Below are 26,888 nucleotides of genomic sequence, written 5' to 3'. Positions count from 1 at the left end.
AGAGCTCTGTGTAGCTCGAAAGCTTGTCCCTTACACCAATAGAAGTTGGTCCAATAAAAGATATTACCTCACCCACCTTGTTTCTTTCATATTCTGGGACCAACACAACTACAACAACACTGCAAACTACTGTTAGTTCATACATGTTGGCTAAAATGTGCTAGCATCACACTTTAAACCCTCATCAAGCCAAGGCCTAAACTGGAGTTCCCTGCATGTTCATCTTTACTCAGATGAGTAGGCCTGTTGATTTCAGTGGGACTGAATGAGTAAGGGTGTCAGAATGGGGCCCTGAAATCCTTACTCCATTTTTACTCAGGCAAAATAGGAGTCACTGGGAATTTTGCTGAAGTATAGACTGTCAAAGTCTGTCAAACTCTGAGTATAACTTTAGGATTTTCCCCTATCTGAACAAGAATCAATTGATCCACCACTCAGATGTAGACACCACCTGTCATTATGCAAACTAAAATGCAAGAAGGACCTGCTTTTTGGGCCAGTGACCATCTTTTCATTGTGTACATGTACAGTGGCTAACACAATGGATCCTCTAGGGGTTACCGTAATACAAATAAACAATCATTCTAATTATTGTATGTGATTTCTGGATAGTGGTGGGGAGAATTCTAAAATTCTGATGGTGAAGAGCCTGCCTGTGAATGTGTGTCCTACTCCATCAGCAGCAACTCCATGACAGCACATTCCTTCGATACTGCCCAGCCTTTGTGCTGTTTAAGTGACAGAAGATTTGTCAAACACTCAGCCTCCAACTGTTCTGAATCATCACTGTTCAACTGATGATGGGGTTATGGCAACAGACAAAACGTCATTGGCTGTGATCCATGAACCCCAGCAATGAGAAACCCAGGTAATAAAATAACTGCATTTAAAAAGCAGTTAAGACTCTCACCACACACAAGACCCTGCATCAGTCGATCTGAGAAAGGATTTTGAGCTGAACAGCATGCTGATAAATGGCCTTCACTGATTACTCCAGGATGTTTCAGCCAGCAGCTACTTTATTCAGCTGTCCAAATGAGCAATCAATATGTTAGCTATTCTTAATGCATCTAACAGTGGTTTCCAGAGTTAAGGGAATATATCATGTTCCTCAAAACATCACACAGACTTCATTGGGTAACTTCACTATATGGTGGAAAGATGATGCTCTCTAAACATTGTAATCTGATCCTGTGGTTTGGTATTGGTTTCTCTTAGTTTATATAAACCCTCTGGATTTATTGTCCATTCTTCACTTTTGCAGGATGGCAAATGAGAGTAAAAGCGCTGAAAATAAAGCTTTTTTTAAAAAGGGAAATTAAAATTGAAGATAATTTAAGAGGGAGACTCTGACTTATGCCATGTTTACACTCCAAAATTATGTCAACCTAAAAAATGTCGACATACAGCCACCAGTTATTGTACTGCTTGTGTGCGGGCACACTACACTTCTTGTGTCGGCGGTGCGCATCCTCACCAGGAGCGCTTGTATCGATGCAAAATGCAGTGCACCATGGGTAACTATCCCACTGTGCAACTCACCACCATCTAGGGTGCTGTGGGAAGTTTACACAATGCCTTCTGGGGCTGGAATGAGTCATGCAGGGGTGACTGGGAGCATGAGTTCAACTTCCCACAATGCAGTGTTCTCCACCCCATAATTTCATCTGCATCCCATAATATTTGATGCCTCTTTTCAAAATCCCCACAAACCTGTGTGTCCTTCCTTGCTGTCCATCATTGCTGACAGAAGCATGGAGCCTGCACAGCTCTGCACTATTGTCATGAGCATTTCAAGCACAGGGCATCTGATCCTGCAGTGTTGCAGAGCTGCAAGAGGAGCCATAGGGAACATGACAATTTCTTGGAGGGTTGATTGCTGTGAGCCACAGAAAGAAACAATTCAAGGTTGTTGGCAGCATTCATGGAGCAGCTGTAGACAGTGGAGTGCCAGTTCTGGGCCCAAGAGACAAGCACCGACTGGTGGGATTGCAGTGTGATGCAGGTTTGGGATAACAAGCAGTGGCTGCAGAACTTTCAAATGCACAAGGCCATATTCCTGGATCTGTATGCCAAACTCCCTCAACCCTCCAGCATAGGGTCACCAAAATGAGAGCCACACTGACAGCTGAAAAGTGAGTGGCGATTGCACTGTAGAAACTTGCAATGCCAGATTGTTACCGGACAGTTGAGAATCAATTTGGAGTCGGGAAATCCACTGCAGGGGAGGCTGTCATGGAAGTGTGCTAGGCCATTAATTGACTGCTGCCATGCAGGATTGTGACTCTGGGCAATGTGCAGGGCATAGTGGATGGTTTTTCAGCAATGGGGTTCCCAAACTACATGGGGTGCTAGATGGTACACATATCCCTATTTTACCACCAGACCATCTTGCCACAGAGTATATCAACAGAAAGGGCTACTTTTCCATGGTAATACAAGTGCTGGTGGACCACCACGGATACATTACTGACATCAGTGTGGACTGGTCAGGGGCGGTGTATGACGTGCACATCTTTAAGAACCCAGGAATGTTCAGAAATCTGCAAGCAGGGACTTTCTTTCCTGACCAGCGGGGACTTTCTTTCCCCCCAGCATACCCCTAGCTCCCATGGCTCATGAAGCTGTACACCGGCAACCTCGACAGCACCAAGGAAAAATTCAACTACCAGCTCAGCAGGTGCAGCATGACAGTTGAATGTGCCTTTGGCATTATTTACTCACAAGATTAGACTTCACTGAGAAAAATATCCCAATGGTTATATCTGCCTGCTGTGTTCTGCATAATATCTGTGATGCAAAGGGGGGAAAGTTTTGCTGGGATGCAGGGCAGAGGTGGAGCAGCTGTCAGCCAGACACAAGGTTTATTCAAAGAGCTCAATGTGGAGCTATACAGCTCAGGGAGGCTTTGAAAGAACATTTTAATAGTGAGCCAGAGTAGTGTGTGGTGCTGTAGTGTGCTCTAACAAGCCTTGCTCTTTTGCAGCCCAGTATGAATCTTGCAGTGAGTGCTACGTGTAGGAATATAACACTGACAATGCACCTGTTAATACTGTCTGAGATTGATGTTATGTGTTCTGTGATAAAATAAAGTAACAGGAAATTGGTTGATGTCAGCCCTGCTCAGCACCAGTCAGCATATGTTGTGAATTAATAAAGATGACTTATGTTCCAAAAAATAGAATTGTATTCTGTAACATGAGCCAGGAAAATAAAACAACTATTTAGCACTTTATAAATCATAAAAAATTAAGGGACCAGAAATTATGAAGGGGAAAGAACAGTCATTTCCATTTCAGATACACATACACCAACCATGTCTTTCACAGGTCAGTGAATGTGCACTTGTGATTGTCTTTAATGTTCCTCGGGGTGGAGTGGTAGGGTAGTGCAGCAGCTCTTAATGGCATATGGACGCTGAGGGGAGGTGTAGGGAGGTCCGGACATTGAGTTGTCTATGGGCTGCAGAGGGAGGCCAGCACAGGACACTTGAGCGCAGGTCTACCAGAGTCTGCAGCATCTCTGTTTGCTGCCTGAGAAGCCCCATTATGTCCTGGTGCATCTCCCTCTTCTTTTCCAGCTTGGATTCCTGGCCTTCCTTCTCTCCACTCTTGCCTTCTGCATGCTGTCTGCAAGGGTCATCCTCCAGGCCCTGGTGTCATTCTCTGATGCAACACTGGCTTGCAGCATCTCCTAGAACATGTCATCCCAAGTCCTCTTCTTTCTCCTCCTTATCTGCCTCAGATGTTCCATGGGTGTGGAGGGGGAGACCCTCAAGGCCACAATGGCATCAGCTGCAGATACAACACAGAAAAGTGCCATTGTCGATGTTTTCACTACAGAAATTGAAACGTAGGATACTGAACTCACTCCCCTTGATCCCAGAAAGTTATAAGTGCTACATTCTCACTTCCCCTTGGAATTGATATAGTATGGTGCTAGAGTTGCCAGGCATCCCGGTTTTCAACCGGAATGCCTGGTCGAAAAGGGACTGTGGCAGTTCTGGTCAGCACCACTGACTGGGCCGCTAAAAGTCCGGTCAGCAGCACAGCAGCAGAGCTAAGGTAGGCTCCCTGCCTACCGTGGCTCCATTCGGCTCCCAGAAGCAGCAGCATGTCCGAGGAATTATGGCCAATGGAAGTTGCGGGGGCGGCGCCTATGGATGGGGACAGCACACAGAGCTGCCTGGCCACACCTTTGCCTAGGAGACACCCAGAGGGACATGCTGCTACTTCTGGGAGCTGCCTGAGGTAAGTACCCCAACCTCCTGCCCATCCTTGAGCCCCCTCCTGCACCCAACTCCCTCCTGGAGGCCACACCCACTCCTGCACTCCGAACCCCTCAGCCCAACCCTGGAGCCTGCACCCCCAGCCGAGAGTCCCCTCCTGCACCCAAACCCCTCATCCCTGGCCCCACCCCAGAGCTTGCACCCCCAGCCACAGCCCTCATCCCCTCCCGCACTCCAACCCCCTGCCTCAGCCTGGTGAAAATGCGCAAGTGGGGGTGGAGGAGAGTGAGCAATGGAGGGAGGGGGGAATGGAGTGAGCAGGGGGCCCTCAGAGAAGGGGTGGGGCAGGGCAAGGGTGTTTGGTTTTCTGCTGTTAGAAAGTTGGTAACTCTACCTTGGCAGTGCCAGTCACAGCACCAACCATGCTGAGTATAGTCCTCAGGTGTGGGGGTGGGAAAATGAGGGTGGAGGAATAATTCAGGCCTGGTCTACAGTGGGGGGGGATCGATCTAAGATACGCAACTTCAGCTACGAGAATAGTGTAGCTGAAGTCGACATATCTTAGATCGACTTAGAATCACTTACTTTGCGTCCTCGCGGCGCAGGATCAATGGCCGCTCCCCCGTCGACTCCACTTCTGCCTCTCGCTGTGATGTAGTTTCGGAGTCGACAGGAGAGCAATCAGGGATCGATTTATCACGTCTACTCTAGACATGATAAATCGATCCCCAATAGCTCGATGACTACTTGCCGATCCAGCGGGTAGTGTAGACAAGGCCTCAGAGGCATGAGTATATGCGTATAGAGCAGTAGAGCTGAATACTGACACCGTTTTCCACAGGCAGTGCTGATTTTAGCTGATATCTTACTCCTGAAGGTAACAAAGCCAGAGAGAGCACAGCTGCTGCTGGCATCCCGATGCTGCCTGGGCCCGTATGCTGCTAGTCTGTGTACTGCAGTGGTCCCTGCTGAAGTAATCGCTAAATGGCACAGGAAAGTGTCTTACCATAGAGGAAGAAATAAGGCAGCCCTCCCCAGTAACCTTTGGCAGAGGATTGCAGAGTACCTCCATGAAAGCTTAACTGAGATCTTTTTGGAGGATTCACAGGACATCCCGGTGCACATAAACAAACTGGTCCGCATTGCCCCCCTTCTCCGCCCCCTCCCCACCACCTAACTCTAGAGGGGAATGAAAAACAGATAGCAATTCAACCTCTCTTCGTTGTTTCACTACTTCTTCTAGCACAAGTAAAAAAGAGTAAATCAACAGATGTGTCCTGCTACTTTGGGCGTTCCATCCCTGTAATTTACAGTGAAGCCAAAAACACATCCTGGCTTGCTGTGCAGCTGTATCACCAGTAGCCTGTTCCCCATGCTCCTCATCCACCTCCTCCTCCTCACTGTTCATAGTAGGGGCCTGTGTCTCAGGCTTCTCCGAAGTATCCATGAGGCTTTGGGGATGATGGCGGGGTCTCCACTGAGGGTGGCATGCAGTTCTTTGTAAAAGCAGCAGGTCTGCAGCTCTGCACCAGATCAATTGTTGGCCTCCCTTGCCTTTTGGTATGCCTGCCACAGCTCCTTAGCTTTCACATGGCACTGTTGTTGGTCCCTGTTGTAGCCTTTCTCCCGCATGCCCAGAGCAATCTGCTTGTAGATGTCCACATTTGTATGGCTGGATCGGAACTGTGTATGTACAGCCTCTTCTCGCCACAGACCCAAGAGACCCAACCAACACCTCCTGTGCACTCCAGGCAGGAGCACGTCTGCAAGTGTAGGTGGCATGGTCAGCTGGGCAGTTGCATACAACAATGGAGAATTGCTAGGTATGCTTGCCAAGTTGAGCATCAAAGAAAAGGAATTTCAAAAATTCACAAGGCTTTAAAGGGGAGAGGCCTCTGGTCAGTGGAGTTCACAATGATGATCAGAGTGGTCACTGTGGGGCATTGTGGGACAGCTTCTGGAGGCCAGTAACAGTCGATGAAAGTAATACGGTGTCTACGCTGACACTGTGTAAACCTAAGTACATTGCCTTTGACTCCAGGCCTCTTGGGGGAGTGGTGTTGAAAAAAATCACAGTTTATAAGTACATACAACTAAAAACACAAAAAGATTAGGACTTCAATCTGAGCCACACTAATTTGCCTCCACATTCCATTGACTAATTAGTAGTGATGGGCCCAAACAAATTCTAGTCACCTCCAGCTGAACATACCGGCTAGCTCCTGTCTCCATAATGGGTCAAACTAAGACCCTGGATCAGACCACCTGAATTTTGGAAAATTTGGTTCTCATCAGATAATGATTAATTTCACACACAATTATAGCGTGCTCTGCTACAGTTAAGATTAAGAAAACGTTTGTTTAAAGGATGTTTCTTCTACATACATCTGCACTTTGCAGCTTGGGCCTAACTCTATCATATGAATATGACAAAGTTGTTAATACAGACTATCTCTATAATATTAATATGATAGAGTTGTTAATACAGAGTAAATATTAATATAAAGTATGGGCAATTTACTGATAGAATCTTACCTTTTTCATTTCCGAACTTTTTTGTGTTTAATTTTGCCATGTTAATCTTACTTTAACAAAGAAACAAGATTGACAGTTCATAATAAAACATACTTTAATATCACTTTTAATCTACTTATCCCAAGTTATAAATGCTGATTAAGAATTACAGTTTCTTCTCCTCTGTATTATACTCTTTCTACAGATGGAAAAACGCAGGCTTGGAGCTATTTTGTGACTTAATCAAGACAAAGATCCCAGTGTAGATTAGCAGCCAGAAACCACTGTGCATTAGACACATATAGTTGTATATATTGAGAGGCACTATAATCTCCTTGTGGATAGGTACTGGCCTGGATTTCAGGTGGGCCAGTTCTGTTCCTAGCTCTACTGACCTCTTGTGTAACCTTGGGCAAGTCAAATCACCTCTCTGTGCTTGTTTCCCCTCCCTCCCGTTTTGTGTCTTGTCTATTATAGCAGGGAACTTGCCACTGCTGTAGTTATAATTAATTAAGTTAAAGACAAGCTCTAAAATATGCATGGTTATTCAAATTGCCTTGAAATTTTGTGTGCCTCATGGAGGTGAGGGTTACTGATCCAGATTTGGGATCACTTAACCAAGGGGTCCCCAAGATGTAGCCCACTAACATAACTAAAGTGGTGCAATCACGCCAGGCATCATGAGGTTATCGGGGCCCAGTTAGAATATGATTTCAATTTAGAACCCATGAGGACAGAGAGACAACAGGAATGGGGGTGCCATCCCCTGTCTGGAGATGTAAGGGAACTGCACCCCTGGTTGGTGCAGTGTGTAGGACCCAAGCATCCCGGTGCCTGTATACCCACTGCCTCGAAATCTAACAGGAGTGTATACACAGATTATCCCCAGTAGATAGAACCCAGGGGTCTGGCAATCAGAACAGGGGATGGGCTGTTTGTGCTGGTGGTACAAAGGGCTGCTAGCCATGGAGGGCTCTCGGATCTAGCTACACACACGTATCCCCCTTCATGCCACTGCCAGTCCAGCAGAAGATGAGCTGTGTTGCACCACAGCAGACGGGGCTGCCAGGAGAAGTGTGCTGGCCCCCCAGGGCAGAGGGGGCTGGGCTGAGGGGCCCCTGTAGCTGGGGCAACCCTGGGCCCCAGTTGTGAGTAGCCAGCAAGGGTGTGTGGAGAAGGCACGGGGAGATCATAGTGCTGGGGAATGCATGGGAACATGGTAGAGTAGAGACAGGAAACACAGCCCCCCTAGAGACAGAGTTTAAGGCAAAAGCTTTGGCTGCTTTGTATGGAGTGGAGGAGCAGGGGGAACTGGGAGGGATTGAGGGAGAGGGAGTTTGGGGTGGAGAGGATGGAGCAGAAGTGGGTAGAGCCGGGGGGAGGGATCAGAGATGTTGAGGGTGGGAGAAGTGGGTTGGAGCACCCTTGGGGGATTTAGATCAGAGATGGGAGGATGGGGGAGTGGGGGGAGTTGGAACAGAGCTGGAGGGAACTGAGAGGAGGTCTAGGGGACGGCTTGTGGGGGCTTAAAACAGGGCTAAAAGAGTGGATCAGGAAAGGGGGGCAGGAGAGGTACTAGATTGGAGCTGGGGGACTCAAAGAGGCTGAACGGGTGTTAGGGAGACCTGAGGGGGCTGGATCAGAACTGGAGGAGAATGAGGGGGGCTGTGGGGATCTGGGGAAGCCCTGTCCTGGGTGGGGAGCTCAGAACAGGCATACGGAGAGCCATGTGTCAAGAACACACTGCTGAGATGGGGATGAAGAGTTGGGAGTGGTCATGCTTGATGTATATCCCATGCTCTCAAGCTTTCAGGAATGGGGATGGGACACCCATTGATATGAAGGGAGAAGTTCACACATCTCAGAGCTATTGTTTCAAGGTGTATTCATCTCCATGGAATGTTCTGATTCAGCAGAGACCATCACATTCAGATGAATGGGCCACTTCACATCTCTGAGCTTCCTATGTTTTCAGGATCATCCTGTGCTGGGGATCCGTATGCAATAAAGCAGTGGATAATTATTAATTTCATACACAGATATAGCAGAGCACCAGCTCTGCTACAGTTAAGATTGAGAAAACTTTTGTTATGTTTCTTCTACATACTCTTTTAATTAATTCTTCATTTTAATTTGCATGCATGCCTGGATTGTCTTGAAATGTGCTGTGACTCTGCGAGGGGGTGGGGTGGGAAGGAGGCTGGAGTTAGTGGTCTACATTTGGGATAATTTGAGCAAGAGCTTACTGAGATATAGCCCCATCCCGTCCCCCAAAGAAAAACAGATGGTGACAGGTTCTACCAACAATATTTGTGCATACCTGACTTCTAAAGTTTTAATGGGTCGGGAAGGGGAGGGTGAGACGGAAATTGTGGCAGGAAGAGAGGGGCTATATGTGGTGGTGGATGGTGGGAAGAGAGACACCAGTCTTCTCTCAGGTGCTGTTACTGTAATCAATATGACAGGTTTCAGAGTAACAGCCGTGTTAGTCTGTATTCGCAAAAAGAAAAGGAGTACTTGTGGCACCTTAGAGACTAACCAATTTATTTGAGCATGAGCTTTTGTGAGCTACAGCTCACTTCATCGGATGCATACCGTGGAAACTGCAGAAGACATTATATACACACAGAGACCATGAAACAATACCTCCTCCCACCCCACTGTCCTGCTGATCACTTTAGATAAGCTATTACCAGCAGGACAGTGGGGTGGGAGGAGGTATTGTTTCATGGTCTCTGTGTGTATATAATGTCTTCTGCAGTTTCCACGGTATGCATCCGATGAAGTGAGCTGTAGCTCACGAAAGCTCATGCTCAAATAAATTGGTTAGTCGCTAAGGTGCCACAAGTCCTCCTTTTCTTTTTGTAATCAATATGTAATAAAACTGTCAAGTTCTTGGGATACAGACCACGTCTAAGATTTCTTTCACTAGTCCTGTTAGCAACTACATGCTCCAAACATTTCAAGACATGATCATTATCCCCATTCCAGGATAATATTATTTTTTATTTGTATAACTGTAGCACTGAAGAGAACTAGTCCTGGCCCAGGACCCCACTGTACAAACAAAGAGCAAAAAAGAGCAAAAAGTCCCTGGCCCAAGGAGCTCACAAACTAAATATAAGACATGAGACAAGACATATGTTTATATCCCTTTATTGTTATCCTCTACAGAGTAACAATAAATAGCCTTGTTAACTTCTTTTTAAATCTCATTTTGCTCATAGCTTCAATAACATGTTCCGGAAGTTACATCTGTGGGTTAATTATGCCTTGTGTAAAAATGTATTTCCTCTTATCAGGTTTTTTTTTAATTTACCCCCACTCATTCTCATATAAAGAACAGGAGTACTTGTGGCACCTTAGAAACTAACCAATTTATTTGAGCATGAGCTTAATTCTCATATGTTGTTCCTATGCACTGTGGAGACAGATGTCTCAGACAAGCTAGATCCATAGATCAGCTGCTGCCTGCTGGCAGATTCTAATAGATACTGTCATGTGAGAGACGATGCTAACAATATTCAGTGTCACAGTCACAGTCAAGTCAACAGGACAGCCCCGGTTCTCTAGTGTGTTGGACTGTGTATACCTCTCGAGCTCTGCCCCGGACAACGGCAGGCCGACTCGCTGTGCGTGTCCGGAGGTCGTGGGGGGCCGGGGCTGTCCCGGATTCACCGGTAGTTCCATCTTGACCGGGCAGAGGCACTAAGAGGGCAGGAGAACCTTCCCTTCCGCCTCGGTAGGTCTGAGCGCGGGAGCATATTACGTGACCCCTCCGCCACTTCCGCCTCAGTAGGTGTCATGGCGGCGGAGCAAGCCTCACACGTGACCTCGGGCGGGCGGAGCTCTGTCCCACACGCTCTCGCGCGCAGCCTCGCTTCTCCCCCGCCCGCGTCCCCCTCTCGCCCTGGCCGCTCGCGCAGCTGCTCGGCTCTTGCTATATAAAGGGGCGAAGCGGGCAGAGCGGGCGGCTGGTGGCGGCGGCTGCAGCCCGAGGGTCGGCGAACGAGGCCGGGCCAGGCCGCGGGGCTCCCCGTGTGCCGGGGCGGGACGCGCGGGGCTCGGGGGGGACGCGCCGGGCAGGTTTATTGTTTTAGGGGCGACTCCGCCGTGGTGGGGGTGTCCCGGGGGGCTCGGGACATGGCGAGCTCGGCTAACACAAACCCCGTGGTAAGGACCGGGCCGGGGGGAAAGGGGGGCCCTGGGCGGCGACACAGGCGGGGCTCAAAGCCCCCCGCCATCCCTGGCTGGGAACGGTCGGCCTGGCCGGGGCAGCGCCCCCAGCCAGGCGCCAACTTCTGCTGATGCTCCGGTGGAGGCGAGCGCAGCCCCGAGCCGGCGGGGAGAGGCGCCGGGACCCGCCGGAGTGGGACGGGGGCTGGGGGCGGCGGCGTAGAGCCGAGCGGCGGGCAGGCAGCGTCTCTGCCAGCGAGGAGCCCCGAGGCGGGCCGAGCCTGGGGCGGGGGGAGCCGGGTAGCTCCGCCATCGGGCTGGGGGGATGGCTGGGGAGGGGGCGAGCCTCCTCGGGGGAGGCGAGGGGAGATGCTGCTGTAGAAGCTAGGCGCTGCCTCCCGCGTCGGGGTGCGGGGCGAGGTGGCGGGTTGGTGGCATGTGTGGAACCCAGCCTGGCACTGCTGGAGCCATTTTATGTAGCGTTATAAGAAAGAGGCGATGGTTGAAAAGCACTTGTCCCAGCCCTGCAGACTCGGCTGACGGAGGAGAAACCCCCCTCCAGCCTCTCCCAGTGGCAAGGAAATAATTAAAAAACAACTCACCCCTTCCTCCCCCTTGTGCTTTCTGCACTCTCAGGTGGCTTGTTTTACTTGTATTCACATAGGTGTGCAATAAGCAGTCACATAAATCTGTGTAGCCACCAAGCCCCACCGATCACTTCTTTCCCTTCCCCTCTGAAAAGAATAAACCATCCACAAGCCTACCCCCAAAAAGCTGCTGACAAACCCCGAGTCCGGGCGGTTACGGTGCAGGCTTGGCCCCCTTGTTTGTGTCTCTGTGAGATCCATCATGGCTTCCCCTGCCTTTCTGTCTCCCTGCTCCTTGTGTTCCTCCTCCCTGTGGCTGCCCTGTTTATATAGAGCCATTGCCGCTCTCTAATATAGACTCTGCCAGGATGGGAAGGTGCTTTCCAGCCCCACGTCACCGCCTCTCCATTTAAACACCACATCAGCCTTTAAATAGGGAGAGAGCTGCTGGGAGGTGCATGCACCAGAGGCAGAGACTGAAAGAGAGACAGACACGGTCTCTTTGTCACTCAGTCCCTGCTTTTTCTGCTTAGCTGTTAGCTAGAGTCCCCTCTGCACTAGTCTGCTGCTCTTAAACCCAATTACTGGAGTTGTGGGATTTGTAAACTAGCAGTTGCTTATTTCTGTTAGGTTATTTAGGGGGATGTTCCCCTCATAGATTTAATAATCTGCTGAATTAAATAGCTTTCTTTCCTTTTTTGTGTGTGTTGCTTAGGGAAAGACAACCAGTCCCCCAACCCCATTTTGAAAGTATTCTGGAGTCCTTAGCTATTGAATGTCATGCAGCAAATATCTAGTATATACATATGTCTGTCCTATTAAGTGCCTTTTTTGCTGGGGTAAAGTGGTAGTTGAACTAAAATAGTTCTTATCCAGTATTGTATAGAGAGAAGATGGGATACCTATTTTATGATACTTTGCAAAAGTTTATTTAAGGGTGGACAGACTACAGCTGTGAAGCTATACATATTTAAAATGTTTAATTTTTGGCAATAGATTGTAGGCTGGACTTCTGTAGCACTAAAATATCTGTTCTAGGTGATAAAGCTGATGGCTATACACACATGTTATTACCCTCCAGGAAGGGCTAGAATTTTTTAAAAGTTTTTCATAATTTTTGTGGAAGTAATATCAACACCAGTATTATAGGCAAATTTAAAAAAATTCATTGCTTCAAATGTTAAGTGCCAGGTAGCCCTTTATATTATAACAGAACCAGTCTTATATAAGCGTAAAGTGATTTCTGTTGCCTTCGTATTTTCTTTTTATTTTGGTTTCAGTCACTTAAGTTAGTCACTAATTCTGGACATTGCAGTTTATTGTGTGTCCCGTAAGCTGCATGCAGTGTCTGCATATGAGGATCTGAATATAAATGTCAGCAGACCCTTCAAAAAGCACAGACTGTCCTCTGATAGTTTTAGTTTTTTTTATTTTGTTACTATATAACTGAAGTAGGCCTTTTTGTATGTGTGGTGTTTCATCTCACTATATAATAAATAGGAAGCAGTATAGGAAAAATGGTATTTATTCTGAAGCATCTCTAAACTGCTTTGCAAGCCTCACTAAACTTGAATTCTCCGTTGTACAAAGATAGTTAGCTGCACCTGTCTACTAAAACAATACAGCTTTTGAAAGTTGTTAGAAAACAACCGTGTCTGGAAAGTTCAGTTTGTAGCAATAAAAGATTAATCAAATAAAACCTTAAAATGTATCTGATTGAGGTGCAGGCTAAAAAGGGGTAAAGGGCAAGTTCTCTGTTGGATTTTATTTTTTATTTAAGACTTGACCACTAAAGAGAGTTTAGACCCTGATGCAGTTAACTTTGTGGAGTTCAGGTCTGAGTCTGGTAATGGAGCCAGATATTTTAACCTTATCTAGCATACTAATATGAACAGAAATATTCTCAAAGAACATGACCAGTTTATAGCTTTAATATGTCAGTTTGGGGGCCTAAACTATTACTGTACAATAGTTTTTAATGTTTCACTGTAATTAAATCACCACTAACAGTTTTCTTTCTGCTAAAGAGAAAATACAACATTTTGGCTTACATAAACAAGCAAGGATTTGATAGTAGATTGTTATAGCTAATTTGTAATAAAAGGAATCCAACAACTTAAAACTTGGTCATTAAAAACAAACAAACTTAAATGTAGTTTCAAGTACTGTTTCTCTCCATGCACCACCTGCCAGTTCCTGTGGTTTTACAATTACATTTTACTATTTATTTTAAAAGATGTTATTTCTCTCTCCCGTTCTTAAGTAAAAGAGCCACACAGATAGGGGATATGAATTCACGAACTTCTTTTCGTATAGGAGAAATTGTGAAAGCAGCTATACGCAACATGCAGTCAAATGCACAAAGTATACAAACAAACTTGTAATTTTCTAGTTACAGGAATCTTAGTTGTTGCAAAAATAAGTGCTAAAGAAATTTTAGGTGTAATAAAGAGCATCCCTTTTAAAGTAAAAAAGTAATTTAAGAAATTTAAGGTCAAATGACTTGTAGCATTTAAAACAATTTGGTGGTATTTGTTCTTTGGATTCTAAAATGTAGCATGTGCATCCATAGCTTTCTTTTCAAATCAATTTCTGTCCCAAAGTGTGGGGGTAGAAGGGGGTTAAAATTTCTCTTACAATCAATTAGTTCCATTCCCAGCAGAGGGAGCACTAGTTTGTAAATCTTCATATAAAGTTGTGGTTATATCATCAGTTCTCATACCCAAATAAGTAAATGAGAAAATCTGAGTGGTGTTTAGTTTTTCTTAATCTGTATGTGGCAGTTAAGACTGAGCTTGTTAAACACTTGTTTATCATTCTTGTGTTTTGGGTCTGCATTCACCTATAAATGTCTGAGATTCATTATAATACAATAGTATGTTAGAAGGGAGGTACTTTCATCAATACAAAGTGGGTGAAAGCATTCTAATTTTAATTGCCAACTTGTAAGTTTCTGTTGCAAGCCATGTTTCTTTGTCTGGATTTCTCAAACTTTGTCAAGTAGTGGGACTTGCATATATATATCTAAATCATTAGTTACCCCTGTAAAAATAATGAATAATACTGTGGCAGCTGGCTGTTCCAGCAAATTACTATGGTAGAGTAGTCAGATCATTGATTTGGAGGTAAAGATACATTTTTGTGAGCTTTATAATCCATCTCTTCCTTTTTATACATACGAGTCAATTTACATAATTTAGGTCCTCTCTTGAGAATGTGTGCATCTTTATTGTTGGCATTATGCCTAACATGTATAGTCAAAGAAAAGGATGTGCATGAGAGAAGTTCTTTACAACCTGCAATCACATTTGGGACCTGAACTGGAAAGAGCAACTGAAAGGAAACAGATTTCTGTTCAAGTGTTATGTTTCCATTATCTTTCTAACTGAGCATGACAATTCAAAAAAGTTAGAAAGGGTTCTGGATGAGTAAAATTCTGTCCAGGTCTGTTCAGTACTACTATATCCAGGATTGACTTCTGAGTGAGCAAGCAGTTTTTGGAAGGAATTTTCAGATGTAATTAAAATCTGGGAATTAAAATCATGTGTACGTACACAAATGAAAATTAAGAACTCTATAAACATTTTAATTGCTAAGAGTAACTTGTTAATTTTCATACACAATGCTGATTTGAAATTAAGTTCATATTCTATGCTTCTCTGTACAGGTCAGAAGTTGAGGCTGTTGTGGATATCCTGGTCTTTAGGTTTAAAGTATTGAAGGGAACGCTTTGTGGTGTTCCTGAATGCCCCAGTATGGACAGCTCTTAAAACAGTTACTGCTGCTCTAGAGGGAATTACATTCTTCTGAGCTGGACAGTTAACAGGGTATATGCAGTGGTACTGGCACAATTTTTATTGTGGGGGTGCTGAAGGCAGAACCCATATATTTGAGTTGTTTTTACTACTTCAGGGCGGGGGTGCGGCGGCACCACCAGCACACCTAGTTCCAGTACTTATGGGTATATGTAGTGGGGACACCCCGATGAGTCCAGAGCAGTTTTTTGAATTGTTAGTGCAATGTTGAAAAATTCATGTGTCAAGGGCATGACAAAATATACAGGGGAAAACCTAAGATAACTCTTCAAAAACTATTATTTATGGTAAAGGAAGAAAATACATATTAAAACATTCCCAAGTAGGGATTGGGCTGTGAAGTTGCTGGCTATATCTGAGCATTGATGTTTTAACACATAACATTACAAAGGTTATATTTATAAAACTTCTTCAGACTTGTTAGGAGACTAAGCTGCGGGAGAAGGAGAAAATGCTGTTTAGGGCTTTCTTCTTGTCATCACCAAAGCTAATCATTTAAAGTACTCTGTTGATAGGATCAGCTATTCATTTTGTCCACTCTGAACAAGATATTTATGCCCCAGTTCTGCAACTAGTTACGTATGTTTTAACTTCAAGTGTGTCGTTAGTCCCATTGACTTAAGTGAGATTATTCATGTGCTTAAAGTTATATATGTGCATAACTGTTTGCTGGAGTGTGCCAATGTCATCTTCCAAAAAGTGACACCTCTAATATACTTAGTAATGATGTGCAGAATTGATCAAGTAGCACATCTGCACAGCTGAGATTGTCATAAGGTGAGTCCAGTTAGCTTATTGCAGAAAATGTATCTCTAATTTTTTATTATTAAATGGGATGTTTTGCTTTCCATCTGTTATGAACTAAGTCTCAAAGTAAACACAAGATCCCATTAACAGTGCTTGACATTTTTACTTGTTTTAAATTGCACACTGCTTAGAACTAAAGTACTAATGCTGTACAGTTACCTAAATTTTCAAGGTCTGTTTCAAACATTCATGTGCATAAATACATTTAACTAATATGTTAGCCTTCAGCAAAGTATAAGTACACAAGGCTCTTCAACCTTTAAAAAAAAAAAAAAAGTAGAGAAGATGACTTTAGAAGATGCTTTGGTACATATGGCATGTATCAGAGATGGAATACTGAGCTTTAAACTCATTTGCTATAAACTGGGTCTCCCAGGGCAATACAAGACAAGCTTATCCCAGTATTTCAGATCAAAACAGAGATAGGAGTAACAGAATGGTGGATTGTCATTTCTCCGCTGCTTGGTTTATAGCAATATATTTTAATATTGAAAAATGATAAATAGATGGCAAAAATATCTTTGAAATTGAAGATAGAATTAGGTGTTGATAGAATGACACTGGTGCAGCATCTTAAGAAATTAGGTGAAGAATCTTTCTCTGCAACTTCTCCCATATCCACTTAATTTTGACTTGCACCATTCCTGTCTCCGTTACTAGACATCAGCAAAGCAAAAACTGTTTATGTGGAAGTTTTGTGATATGGACAGGGAGGGATTTACTAGATCACTTATGTCACTTGAGACTGAATATAATCTGAAACTAGATCTCCATAGGTGAATTATGCATTTGTTGTAAAGAAACATGCTGTAAAACTTCAGTACAGCTTTTCCTAGTTTTTTCCCTGCATATATTAAGTGACCAAACATAGTATATCTTTTTAAATTTTTCTTTGTATTTGATCTTTGTTATGAATTAAAAGTATTGGAGTCTGTTTTTCAAAACACTTTTCCCCTTTGGTTTTTAAAGAACAGTAAATGCAGTAGAAGTTCTTTTGTACATACTATATCGTCTTCTAGCCTTCAGCTTGCACAAGGAGGCTTTTGTGCGTGTGTTTGAACATTGATCACTTAAAAGAAATCCTAGCTGACCGTTATTAATCAAAACTATGTAGTAGTGTTGGATATCTTGATGGGGATCCTCTCAAGTAGCTAATATAACCTGTTTACAGTACTGTGCTGAGCAAATATTGCAAATAAGTGTCTAAACCATAAATATATCTTTAAAAAATTAGGAGACGTTAGCACTCATAAAGGTGCCGGTTTGGAGCCTGATGTAGTCATTCTGTAAATGAAAAGAGGCCAATGCACTTAGTGGTAGTGTAGACTTCGTCCCATTGACTTGGCAGTGTGGTTCAGCCTTGAATTGGCAGTAACACCTTTGAGGATAAGAGACAGTAGTTCATCTCTTTGCTCTGTCCATCTTATGGCTTTTCTAGTAAGACTGGCTTCAAGGGTTGTTATGGTATCTGGCCTTTTGAAAGCATTCCTTCAGAGGAGTTTTTTAAAAAAATCTGTTTAGTTGCGTTAATACTAGACTATTAAGTCTCTTACGGTACAAGCAACCCTTACTAATAACTTTTTAAAGCCTAAACTGTACAGGTCCGTAATCGAAGATGTCATCAATGATGTCCGAGAAGTTTTTTTGGATGAAGGAGTAGATGAACAAGTCCTTCTGGAACTCAAAACAGTAAGTTGTAGTTGGACTCAGAGTATTTACAGCTCCATAACATACTAACCAGCCTATGACGTAGTGCTTACTGCTCCATATAGTAAAAAATTAGTGAATTTTCATTGTCTAAGCAAAGCACTCATCCCCTTGATATAGGAGTTGAGATGCTGCTATGCATGGTATAATCTTCCTCCGTACATCTTATATGTACAGCAAATTTGCTCTTTTCTCCACCTTCCTACATTATGCACTTTGCTGTATTCGTTGCACGTCAACTTATATATCAAGTTTACAATAGGGATCATGTTTCAGTGTGGGCTTTGTGGGTATTTTAAGTATCTAAGTTGTTTAAAAAGGTAAGGTCATGTGTTTGTTGTCCTCTAGCCAAGAGGTAAAGTTTTCCATGATGGTTCAGTTAGGGATCAGGTGAATTGATTTAAATCTGAATTATTGAAATTGCAGATTTTAATCATGATTTAAATCCGCAAATGGGAATGAGTTAAATAATAAATTTTAATCTTGCTTTGCATTTAATCTTTTTGGTTCTTTTCCTAAAGAAAAGTTGATTCTTAATGGTTGGTAACCATTAAAGCATGTTGATTTGTAACTAAATTCTTTAAGCTAAATTTGGTGCTTCTTTTTGCTAACCAGGAGAATACACTGTATCTATGCACATGTATTTACACAGTTATATATAGCTAATCTTACATTTATTCAGATTCTTAGTTTTTTCATATTTTATTATGTTAGAAAATGTGTGAATGATGCATTTGTAAAATACTAGACGATTAATTTTTATTTGTGATTTATGTCAAGCTATATTTGGATGAAAATTCAAATTAAATTAAAAATGCATAAACCCAGCATTTTAACATGTTGTTTATTGGTTAAATAAAACTACCTTAAATGTGTTGAATACATAAGAAAAAAAGTTTATTAAAACACTTTGCATTTAAAAATAACTGCTTTATTAAACAAAGGAAATATTATCTGTAGTTAGTGATTTTAATTAATTGCTTCTGGTTACCATGTCTTTCAAGAGTTTAGAGCTCGTTGATCTCATCCACTTATATTGAATTTTTATTCATAGATTGGCAGAGGAACACAGGCTTTCCTGCTTTTTTAATTCCCATTTTGTTAACTTTGAATGAACTAGTCATTGAACAGAACTAGTCAAATAAACGGAAATGAAGAAGATAGCCTTTTCTGCAGGTGCAGAGAGAATATCATTGTGAAAAGTTGGTTTAACACATAACATACTCTGGTTCCAGTTGCTTAGCCAGTGACTTCCACAAGTTCTGGGATTTGACTTTTCTAAAAAGCTTGGCAAGAAACGTAATGCTTGAATTTTTTAATTTAATTTAAATTATTTTAATAAATTATAATAAGTTTAAGCCTAATAAGTGGTCCTAACTTCAAATTTAATATTAAATAGGTTTATTTAAAAATAAATCTGTAATGAATTTAAATACAAAAATCCAAATATTTGTAACTATCTTTTTTTAATTCATCCTGAATAGGGGATGCTTTTCTTGTGGAAGTAATATCCACAAGAAAATAGAGTGCTCCACTTTTCCAAATCTAATGACTTTTGCTTTGCAAAAATATCCCATTTTCTGATATGGCATGTGATAAATTGCATTGTACACATCTGAGAAGGAGAATTCTGAGGGACCATCACTTCACCAGAATGCAAACTGTGTCCCGTGAACCAAAATTGTGACATGGGTTTGCTACCAGAATAAAGGATATTTTGTCTGATGCTTTTCTTGATGCCTTCTCAAATACTTTCCTGAACAAGACAAGTCCTGAGACATCAAAACAGAGAAAAGGACAGTAAAAATGGAGGAAACAGTGAAAAGCAGGGGATGGTAGAACAAGAGGCCTGAGAGACAAAGCTTTTAGATACTATGGGGATATAAATAATTAAATTGCTATATAAAACCACAATCCTCTGCACTAATGGGAGCTTCTGGTGAAGATAATGAATCTTCCTTGAGACTCTTTTTATCTGTAGAAATTCTAGAAAGAAAAATGTTGAGAGAGCTGTGGTGAAGACTACATGCTTCTGGTGAGAGGAAACTAAAATGGAGGTAGAGGGGGTGGGAACTGAAGGATAGGAGCTACCATTTTATCTCTGCCTCCCTGCTTCCGATATGTGGAGTTATAAGGATGATCTTTTACCTGTGGGAGAAGAAAGGAATGTCCATGAAAGTTAAATTTAGAATTCCCTTGGAGTATTTTTTTCTTCTGTTGCTGTGTGGTGCCTTAGGAGAGGGGCATATACCCAACCTACATATGCCCAAAGATTTTGTGACAAAGTAGAATGTACAGGATAAATAAGGACCAAGTTGAATTGCATTATTTGTAATAATTCCAATCCTACAACATTAAAATGACACCTGGAGATACCACCTTTTCTTTCTCTCAAACGCAGCTGTGGGAGAACAAGCTGATGCAGTCCAAGGCTGTAGATGGGTTTCATTCAGAAGAACAGCAACTTTTGTTGCAGGTTCAGCAGCAGCAACAGCAGCAGCAGCAGCATCACCACCACCACCATCATCATCATTCACAACCACAGCAGACTGTGCAGCAGCAATCCCAGACACAACAAGTCCTTATTCCTGCATCCCAGCAAGGTTAGACTGATTCTCTAACGTGACTACATGAAACTCTCTATGGTTTCAGCAGTTTTCGGTTAAAAAAGTAAATTCAGGAGAATTTGAGTCTTTCAAATTTAAGGTGCCCTGGTTGGTAGATCAAACTTTGGGTCTATTAACTTCTCTTTTATATATTATTTGTCTAGTCCCACATAACTTATTTTTCCAAAACAAATGTCTTTTTTTCTCTATAATGAAAATGTCAGTCTGCTAGTCATTAGTAGCCCTACAATAACAAATCAGTGTACGTGTTCAATTAAGAGAGAGTTTCATTAAGTAGGATGAAACAGGATTTTAAAAATTATACTAAACCTCTAGTCTCTTTTAAAATGACTGGGATGAGGATGCAAATACTATTTTACTACACATAATCTGTTAAACAGACATGTTTTTCATATTGGAATTAGTTCTGAGCCAAAAAAAAAAAATGTGATGGCTTGCTTGTGGCCCCAGCTGGTCACGCAGTATGTAAGTGAATGGGTTCAAGATGCATTGTCAAACTTACCCATACAAATAATCTTTTTTAAATGCAGTTATCACATTGTAGACTTTACCTTAAGAATTCCAAGGAAGCATTTCTAAACACTCTTGATTAAGCATTAAATAGAGGGAGCAAACATTTTCTGATTTTATAGAGTCCCTGTTGCATAAACAAAAACCCAACCTAATACCATGTCTGCATGAGTTGATGAGGGAATTGACAATGTGTTATCTTATAGTCATGACACACACTAGAATTATTATTTGTATTTTGACAATTTTTAGGAGCCCCAGTCATGGACCAGGACCCTATTGTTATAAATGCTGTACAAATGGAGAAGAAAAAAATGGTCCCTGCCCCCCAAAGAACTTACAACTTAAGATTCGAAATCCATGCATCTTTTTATATCTGCATCCCTGTATCTTTAGTTCATTAACAGAAGACTCTGCTTTGTATAGTCTTAACAAATGCTGTGATTCTAAATATGGTTGACTTACAGAGTAGTCCTGGGGACAAAACAAGGTTGGATGAGAACTTACACTTCATGATGTACTTGTTGCCTTGTCACTTTAATATCATGTGTCACCATCACTTTAGTCCTTGCTGTTGCCTGTTTTTTCTGTGGTTCGAAACTCATTTTCAGATTCTAGGTCATCACAGATTAATGCCAACTTATTCTGTTTAGAGGATGTTGGGATAGTGGGCCTATCCTCATGTTCCTTGAAATTTGCAGGGTCATACCCTTTTATTTAAATATCTAAACAAGGTTTGATTTAAGAAGCAGTGTCAGAAAGAGCAGGGAAGCTAAAGGAAACTGCTGAGGTCAAATCACTATGGATCCAGTTAGGATTGCCATATCACCTTCCAGGGATTCTAATGAAGGTCATCACTGCAGTAGAAACACACATATCTGTGGACTGCAGACATTTCAGAGTAAAGAACAGCTGGTACAACCACATGCTTTGAATCACTAGTCCTTTACCTGCTTCCTGTAATTTATTTTGTCCAGATCATATAGAATTGACGTTTTGTTTCTTTTGTTTGTAGCACCTCAGCAGCAGGTTATTGTGCCAGATTCAAAGTTGATACAGCACATGAATGCGTCAGGCATGGTAAGACTCAGAATTACAACTTTATGCAATGCTGTAATTTATTTAAATAGTGAAGATAAAAGTCTGATATGAGTCATATCAAATGCCAAAAAAACAAACCAAGAGTTACTGGCAGAAGATGGCTCCTGCCTCACTGATTGCTAGGCTGACAACACGTGAGCTGTTTATCCAGGGCTTGCTTCTGTCAACAGACCTAGGGTGTAGCTTGATCCTCTAGGTAAATATAAGTTAGACCAGTGATATTCAGACCTCAGTGGTTCAGGAGCCAAGTTAGCAATCAACATTACCCAAAAGAACCATAGTAGCATGAATTCATTGTTTCATTTACTATAGTGCTATACATATTTAAACAGTCTGACGGGAAATATTTAGAGTGTGTGTGTGTGTATGTATGTATGTGTGTGTGTGTGTATGTATATATATATATATATATATATATATATATATATATATATATATATATATATATATATATATATATATATATATATATATATACACACACACACACCCCTCTACCCCAATAGAACGCAACCCGATATAACACAGGTTCGCATACAATGCGGTAAAGTTCCATTAAGGGTGCCGGGCCGGGGCCGAGGGGTCGATAAGGGGCAGAGGGTCTTGGGGGTAGTCAGGGGCTCCTTCCTCTCCCCCCCCCCCAAGTCTGGGAGGCAAAAGTGGGGGGGGGCATTTTCGGGGTCCCGCAGTTCCAGAGTGGCCCGGGGAATTAGCAGGGGCCCAGGAGCAGCCCACTTCGGTTCCCTCGCTCCAGCCCCAGCCGTGTCGCTTGGTGGAGGGGGCTTGGGGGAAGGGATCCCCCCCGCACTCACTGGCAGTGGCGGAAGCGGAGCAGCCTGGCCCCAGCCCTTCCACTCCCCCAGCTCCCAGCTGTGGCGTTCTGCTTCTCGCTGCAGGTGAGTACAGGGGGCATCCTTTCCCCAACCTCCCTGCACTCACCAGCGGCGGGAAGCGGAGTGCTGCAGCTGGGAGGTGGCGGAGTGGAACGGGCTGGGGCCGCGTTGCTCCGCTTCCTGCCGCTGCCGGTGAGTGCCTGTCAGGGGGCGGGGTGTGTTGATAGGGGTCGGAGCAGTCGGGGGACAGGGAGCAGGGGGTGGGGTCCTGGGGGTGATTAGGGACGGGGGTCTCTGGAGGAGGTGGTCAGGGAGCAAGGAACGGTGGGGGCCAAAGCAAGTTTGATATAACGTGGTCTCACCCCTTAATGCGGTGAGATTTTTTGACTCCCGAGGACCACGTTATATTGGGGTAGAGGTGTGTATGTATACAAAAATTATTCTCGCAGTAAAATGACTGACCAAGTATTATTATTTTATCAACTGCAATTGGTTAATAATGTAGTAAAAGCATCCTGATTGGTTAATAATTAAATTATACAGTTTTTTAATATCATGTGCTGCAAAGAGCCACAGGAGACACATTAAAGAGCCACTTGTGGTTTGCAAGCCTCAGTCTGAATATTGCTGGATTAGTCTAAGTTTTTTTTGAGGGTCAGCTAATACTGATACAAATCTGTATGACAGCAATCCCAGGAAGGGATGACTTCACATGTGGAAAATACTGTTACCTGGTGCAAGCCTTATGTTATATTTACCAGATGATGAATGACATTCCTCAAATATTATAAATAATAAACTCATAAAAATGATACTGACTGTACAGGGATTTGAATCTGCCTTTCTGGTTATTTATTTCAATTAATTTGTTATTGCAAAAGTAAATTCACAACTTTTTATCCTAACCATTCATCCATTCCTTACAGTTTTGTCTTTGTAGTCTAACTTTGTCTCTCTTGCTTGACATCAAGTTTAGGCTATGGGAAAAACCTATTGTCCTGCAGCTCAAGACATCCAAAACACAATCTGTGCAAGTTAAATTTAGTTATTTATTTAGATTTAGAACTCCATGCTAAAGAATATCCTTCCAGAGTTTGATGTAAATTTAAAAGCACAATAAATAAAGTTGAACAATTAAGGCAGCAGCAGTTTATTTGCTCATTGTCTGTCAGATAGTTTGCTGATCTTCTCTTCAAAATCCTAGATGCACTGACTAAACATGATGCAACCAAAGGCTGAATGAAAACTAAAACTGACTTCTGCCTCACTTTCCTTGTAAATTCCACTGAATAGCAGCAGAAACCGGATTTTGCCTGCTTACCCTGCTGAGTTTCTTCTCTAGTTCTCATTCAATAGAGCCCAATGCTATACAGTAAAAAGAAAGTATGTGCAGCTATTTAAACATGTGCTGTTCCCAGAGTACAGCCTGAAGCTTTTTAAAAAAAACAAAACAAAAAACTACTTTAAGGAATCTGTCCAATTAGGGCTTTGTAAAAGAAATGTTTGACTAAAGAAAACTCTTAAATTTGTACTAAGAATGGATCAAGCAGACACAGCTTGTTTATTTTAAAGGCAAGAAAAAATTAAAACATGCTTTAGTACTGTCCTTTCCCCTATCTGTAAGAAGATGTGCGGCAAAGGGACAGCAGAAAAGCGCTAGTCTGCTTCTACTCAGTGTCACCCTCCAGGAGGTTCTGATTGGCGATTACATCAGTCTGCCAGCAAAGGAAGATCTGATTTCTTACAAACCAGAAACAGAGACACAAGGTTGGTGAGGTAATATCTTTTATTGGACCAACTTCTTGTGTGTCTACAATCCTGGGACTGACACGGCTATAACTACACTACATAAAACAAGAAATGTGCATTTTACCCAATAGTAAAATTTAAATCCATTTTGCACTTTAATTTTTCATCAATATGAAAAATGCAATAGTATCCTCCAGCATTTCAGGTATTACTGTTAACATTCTGCTTAAACTTAAACCTATAGTAGGGCTTGGTAGAATTGTCAAACTGCCCAAAGTTTGATTTGGAGAGACATTTGACTGCTAGTTGGAACTGTTTTTGACAGTCAGCATGGGTAAAATTAGTTCTGATGTCGTCATTACATTTTTATTTTTTGTACTAAGATGAGACACTGGGATCATATGGACTAAAATCCAAAGGTTCATTTGAGATCAATTTACAGTTCAAACCCAAGTGGATTCGTGTTAATTTGCAGACTTTAAGCTGTGCATCCTTTCTCTATGACTTACACAAACATCTTCACGTTTGGCCCAGAATACATTTTGGTCACTTAGTTTAAACTTTGAAATAATCCCCAAATGTTCTTAATGTCTATTTGATCCTTTTTGTTTACATGGTCAAGAGGATCTGTCATGAATTTGTTATAACAACTGTGTGTGTTTTGTTTAGTGTTTATATTACTGTGTTGCTTCATAGTAAAATCAAATCCAGTATAACACACACCTGTGTTGCTTGTTTAAGTTGTTAAAAATAGTGAATGCAAGGTATTGATGCAGACTCTCAGGCCTTAATTCTTTATGCAGACAATCATCGGAGTCAGCTTCCTCAGGGCTGATGCCTTTAGCCATAGACCTGCTTCTTGGCTGTATCCCAAGGCTAGCTAACTCTACGTCAGTGTAGTCATTCAGCCTCCTAAAATAAAGCTTCTCTCTAGCTGCCATGGCCTGTTGTGTTGAGGAATAATTCTGGTTTTAGATAGTCTTAAAGAATAACAACAAATTTGTCCATAGTTTTCTACAAATCAGGTTGTCTTTTAGATGCAATAAAAATAACTTCAAATCCAGAGTCACTGCAGAACTTACATTTCAGTGCTAGAATGCATTTCATTGCAATCCATTGCAAGAATTCTCTTGGCATCAAGAAAAGGTTGTACTACTAAAACTTTATCCCAATACTTCTCTGTTGCTGTTATTTTTGTGGAATGTTTCTTACCTGAGCAAATATCCATACTCTTTTGGTTTATTTAAAAAAAAAAAAAAATCAAAGTTCCGTGATTCTGTACATTTTACTTGACAATATTTTAGCCAAGGGTGCCGGAGCCCTCCCAAAAATGGGGGGGTCGGGAGACTGAGTCCCCCCTGACCAAGCCAGAGCAGGGCCAGTGAGCCCTCCTCACCCCATCCAGGAGGTGAGGGGGAAGTAGCCCCTGCCCGTGCCTCCACTCCGAGGGCTACTCACACAGGGCAGGTGGAAGGACCCAGGCTCCACACAGCTGCCCACGCAGCTCTGCCCAACCCAGCTTTGGCTGGTGGGGGGAGGCCCTTGGAGCCGCAGCACAGCCATGATAAGAGCTGGGCAGGCAGCTGTGGGAAGCCGCGGCAGACCCTCCACTTGCCCTGGGCCTGCGCTGCGGCTCCTCACAGTAGCCCGCATGGCTCTTACTGTGTCTGGCTGGGCTGCGGCTTTGATGCTCCCCCTGGTCGGAGCCAGGTCAGGGAGAGTCGCATGGGGAGTCGGCGCGGAGTTGTGGATCCTCCACCTGTGTTTGGCTGGGCAGGGAGTGAGAACACAGGCTGGGGACTGCTCTCAGCCGCCCCGCACTCCGGGCAGGTGGAGAGTTCGCCACAGCTGCCCAGGCTCCCTGGCAGGGCTCCATGCTGGCCTGGTGGGTGGGGTAGGGCCTTGGTGGGAAGAAGAGGGTAAGGGGGCGTGATCCGCCCCAGTGAAAAGTGGGAGGGCCTTTGCGTGCCCCTCTCCCGCCCCAAGTTCTGGTGCCACTGTTTTTAGCTTAAACTTATCATAGATGATCCAGGAAAAGATCACACATGAGCTATTCTACGAAATGATTTTGCCTAGAAAACAGAAATCATTTCACTATATTCATTGAGTATGGTGTCAATTATCAGGTGATTAAACTTCTTTGATCAGATATTTTGTCTCAGATCGGGGTGGCCAACCTGAGCCTGAGAAAGAGCTGGAATTTACCAATGTACATTGCCAAAGAGCCACAGTAA

At 43.0% G+C, this 26,888-nt stretch overlaps 1 protein-coding gene, 1 long non-coding RNA gene and 1 other non-coding gene across 3 annotated transcripts in view; 2 read left to right on the top strand and 1 right to left on the bottom strand.

Annotated features, from left to right (window-relative positions):
* Positions 1-2,991: 2,991 nt before the first annotated feature.
* Positions 2,992-12,052, bottom strand: LOC140913268 (uncharacterized). Its single transcript, XR_012159511.2, has 2 exons — positions 11,683-12,052; positions 2,992-3,794 (listed from the first exon to the last, which is right to left on the bottom strand). It is a non-coding gene; the product is annotated as an uncharacterized LOC140913268 (long non-coding RNA).
* GTF2A1 (general transcription factor IIA subunit 1) overlaps positions 10,647-26,888 on the top strand; it is a 35,440-nt gene continuing 19,198 nt past the window's right edge. The window contains exons 1-4 of the mRNA XM_073349348.2: positions 10,647-10,915; positions 17,715-17,816; positions 20,236-20,437; positions 21,987-22,051. Of these exons, the coding sequence (XP_073205449.1) occupies positions 10,886-10,915; positions 17,715-17,816; positions 20,236-20,437; positions 21,987-22,051 (399 nt within the window). The 5' untranslated portion in view covers positions 10,647-10,885. The remainder of the gene's footprint in view (positions 10,916-17,714; positions 17,817-20,235; positions 20,438-21,986; positions 22,052-26,888) is intronic.
* On the top strand, positions 21,544-21,684 carry LOC140913964 (small nucleolar RNA SNORA79). The gene has a single exon (XR_012159725.1). It is a non-coding gene; the product is annotated as a small nucleolar RNA SNORA79 (small nucleolar RNA).

This window comes from Lepidochelys kempii, chromosome 6, assembly GCF_965140285.1.
Source record: "Lepidochelys kempii isolate rLepKem1 chromosome 6, rLepKem1.hap1, whole genome shotgun sequence".
NCBI lineage: Eukaryota > Metazoa > Chordata > Testudines > Cheloniidae > Lepidochelys > Lepidochelys kempii.
Note: the sequence above shows the minus strand (reverse complement) of the source record. Positions and strands in the feature narration are given on the sequence as shown.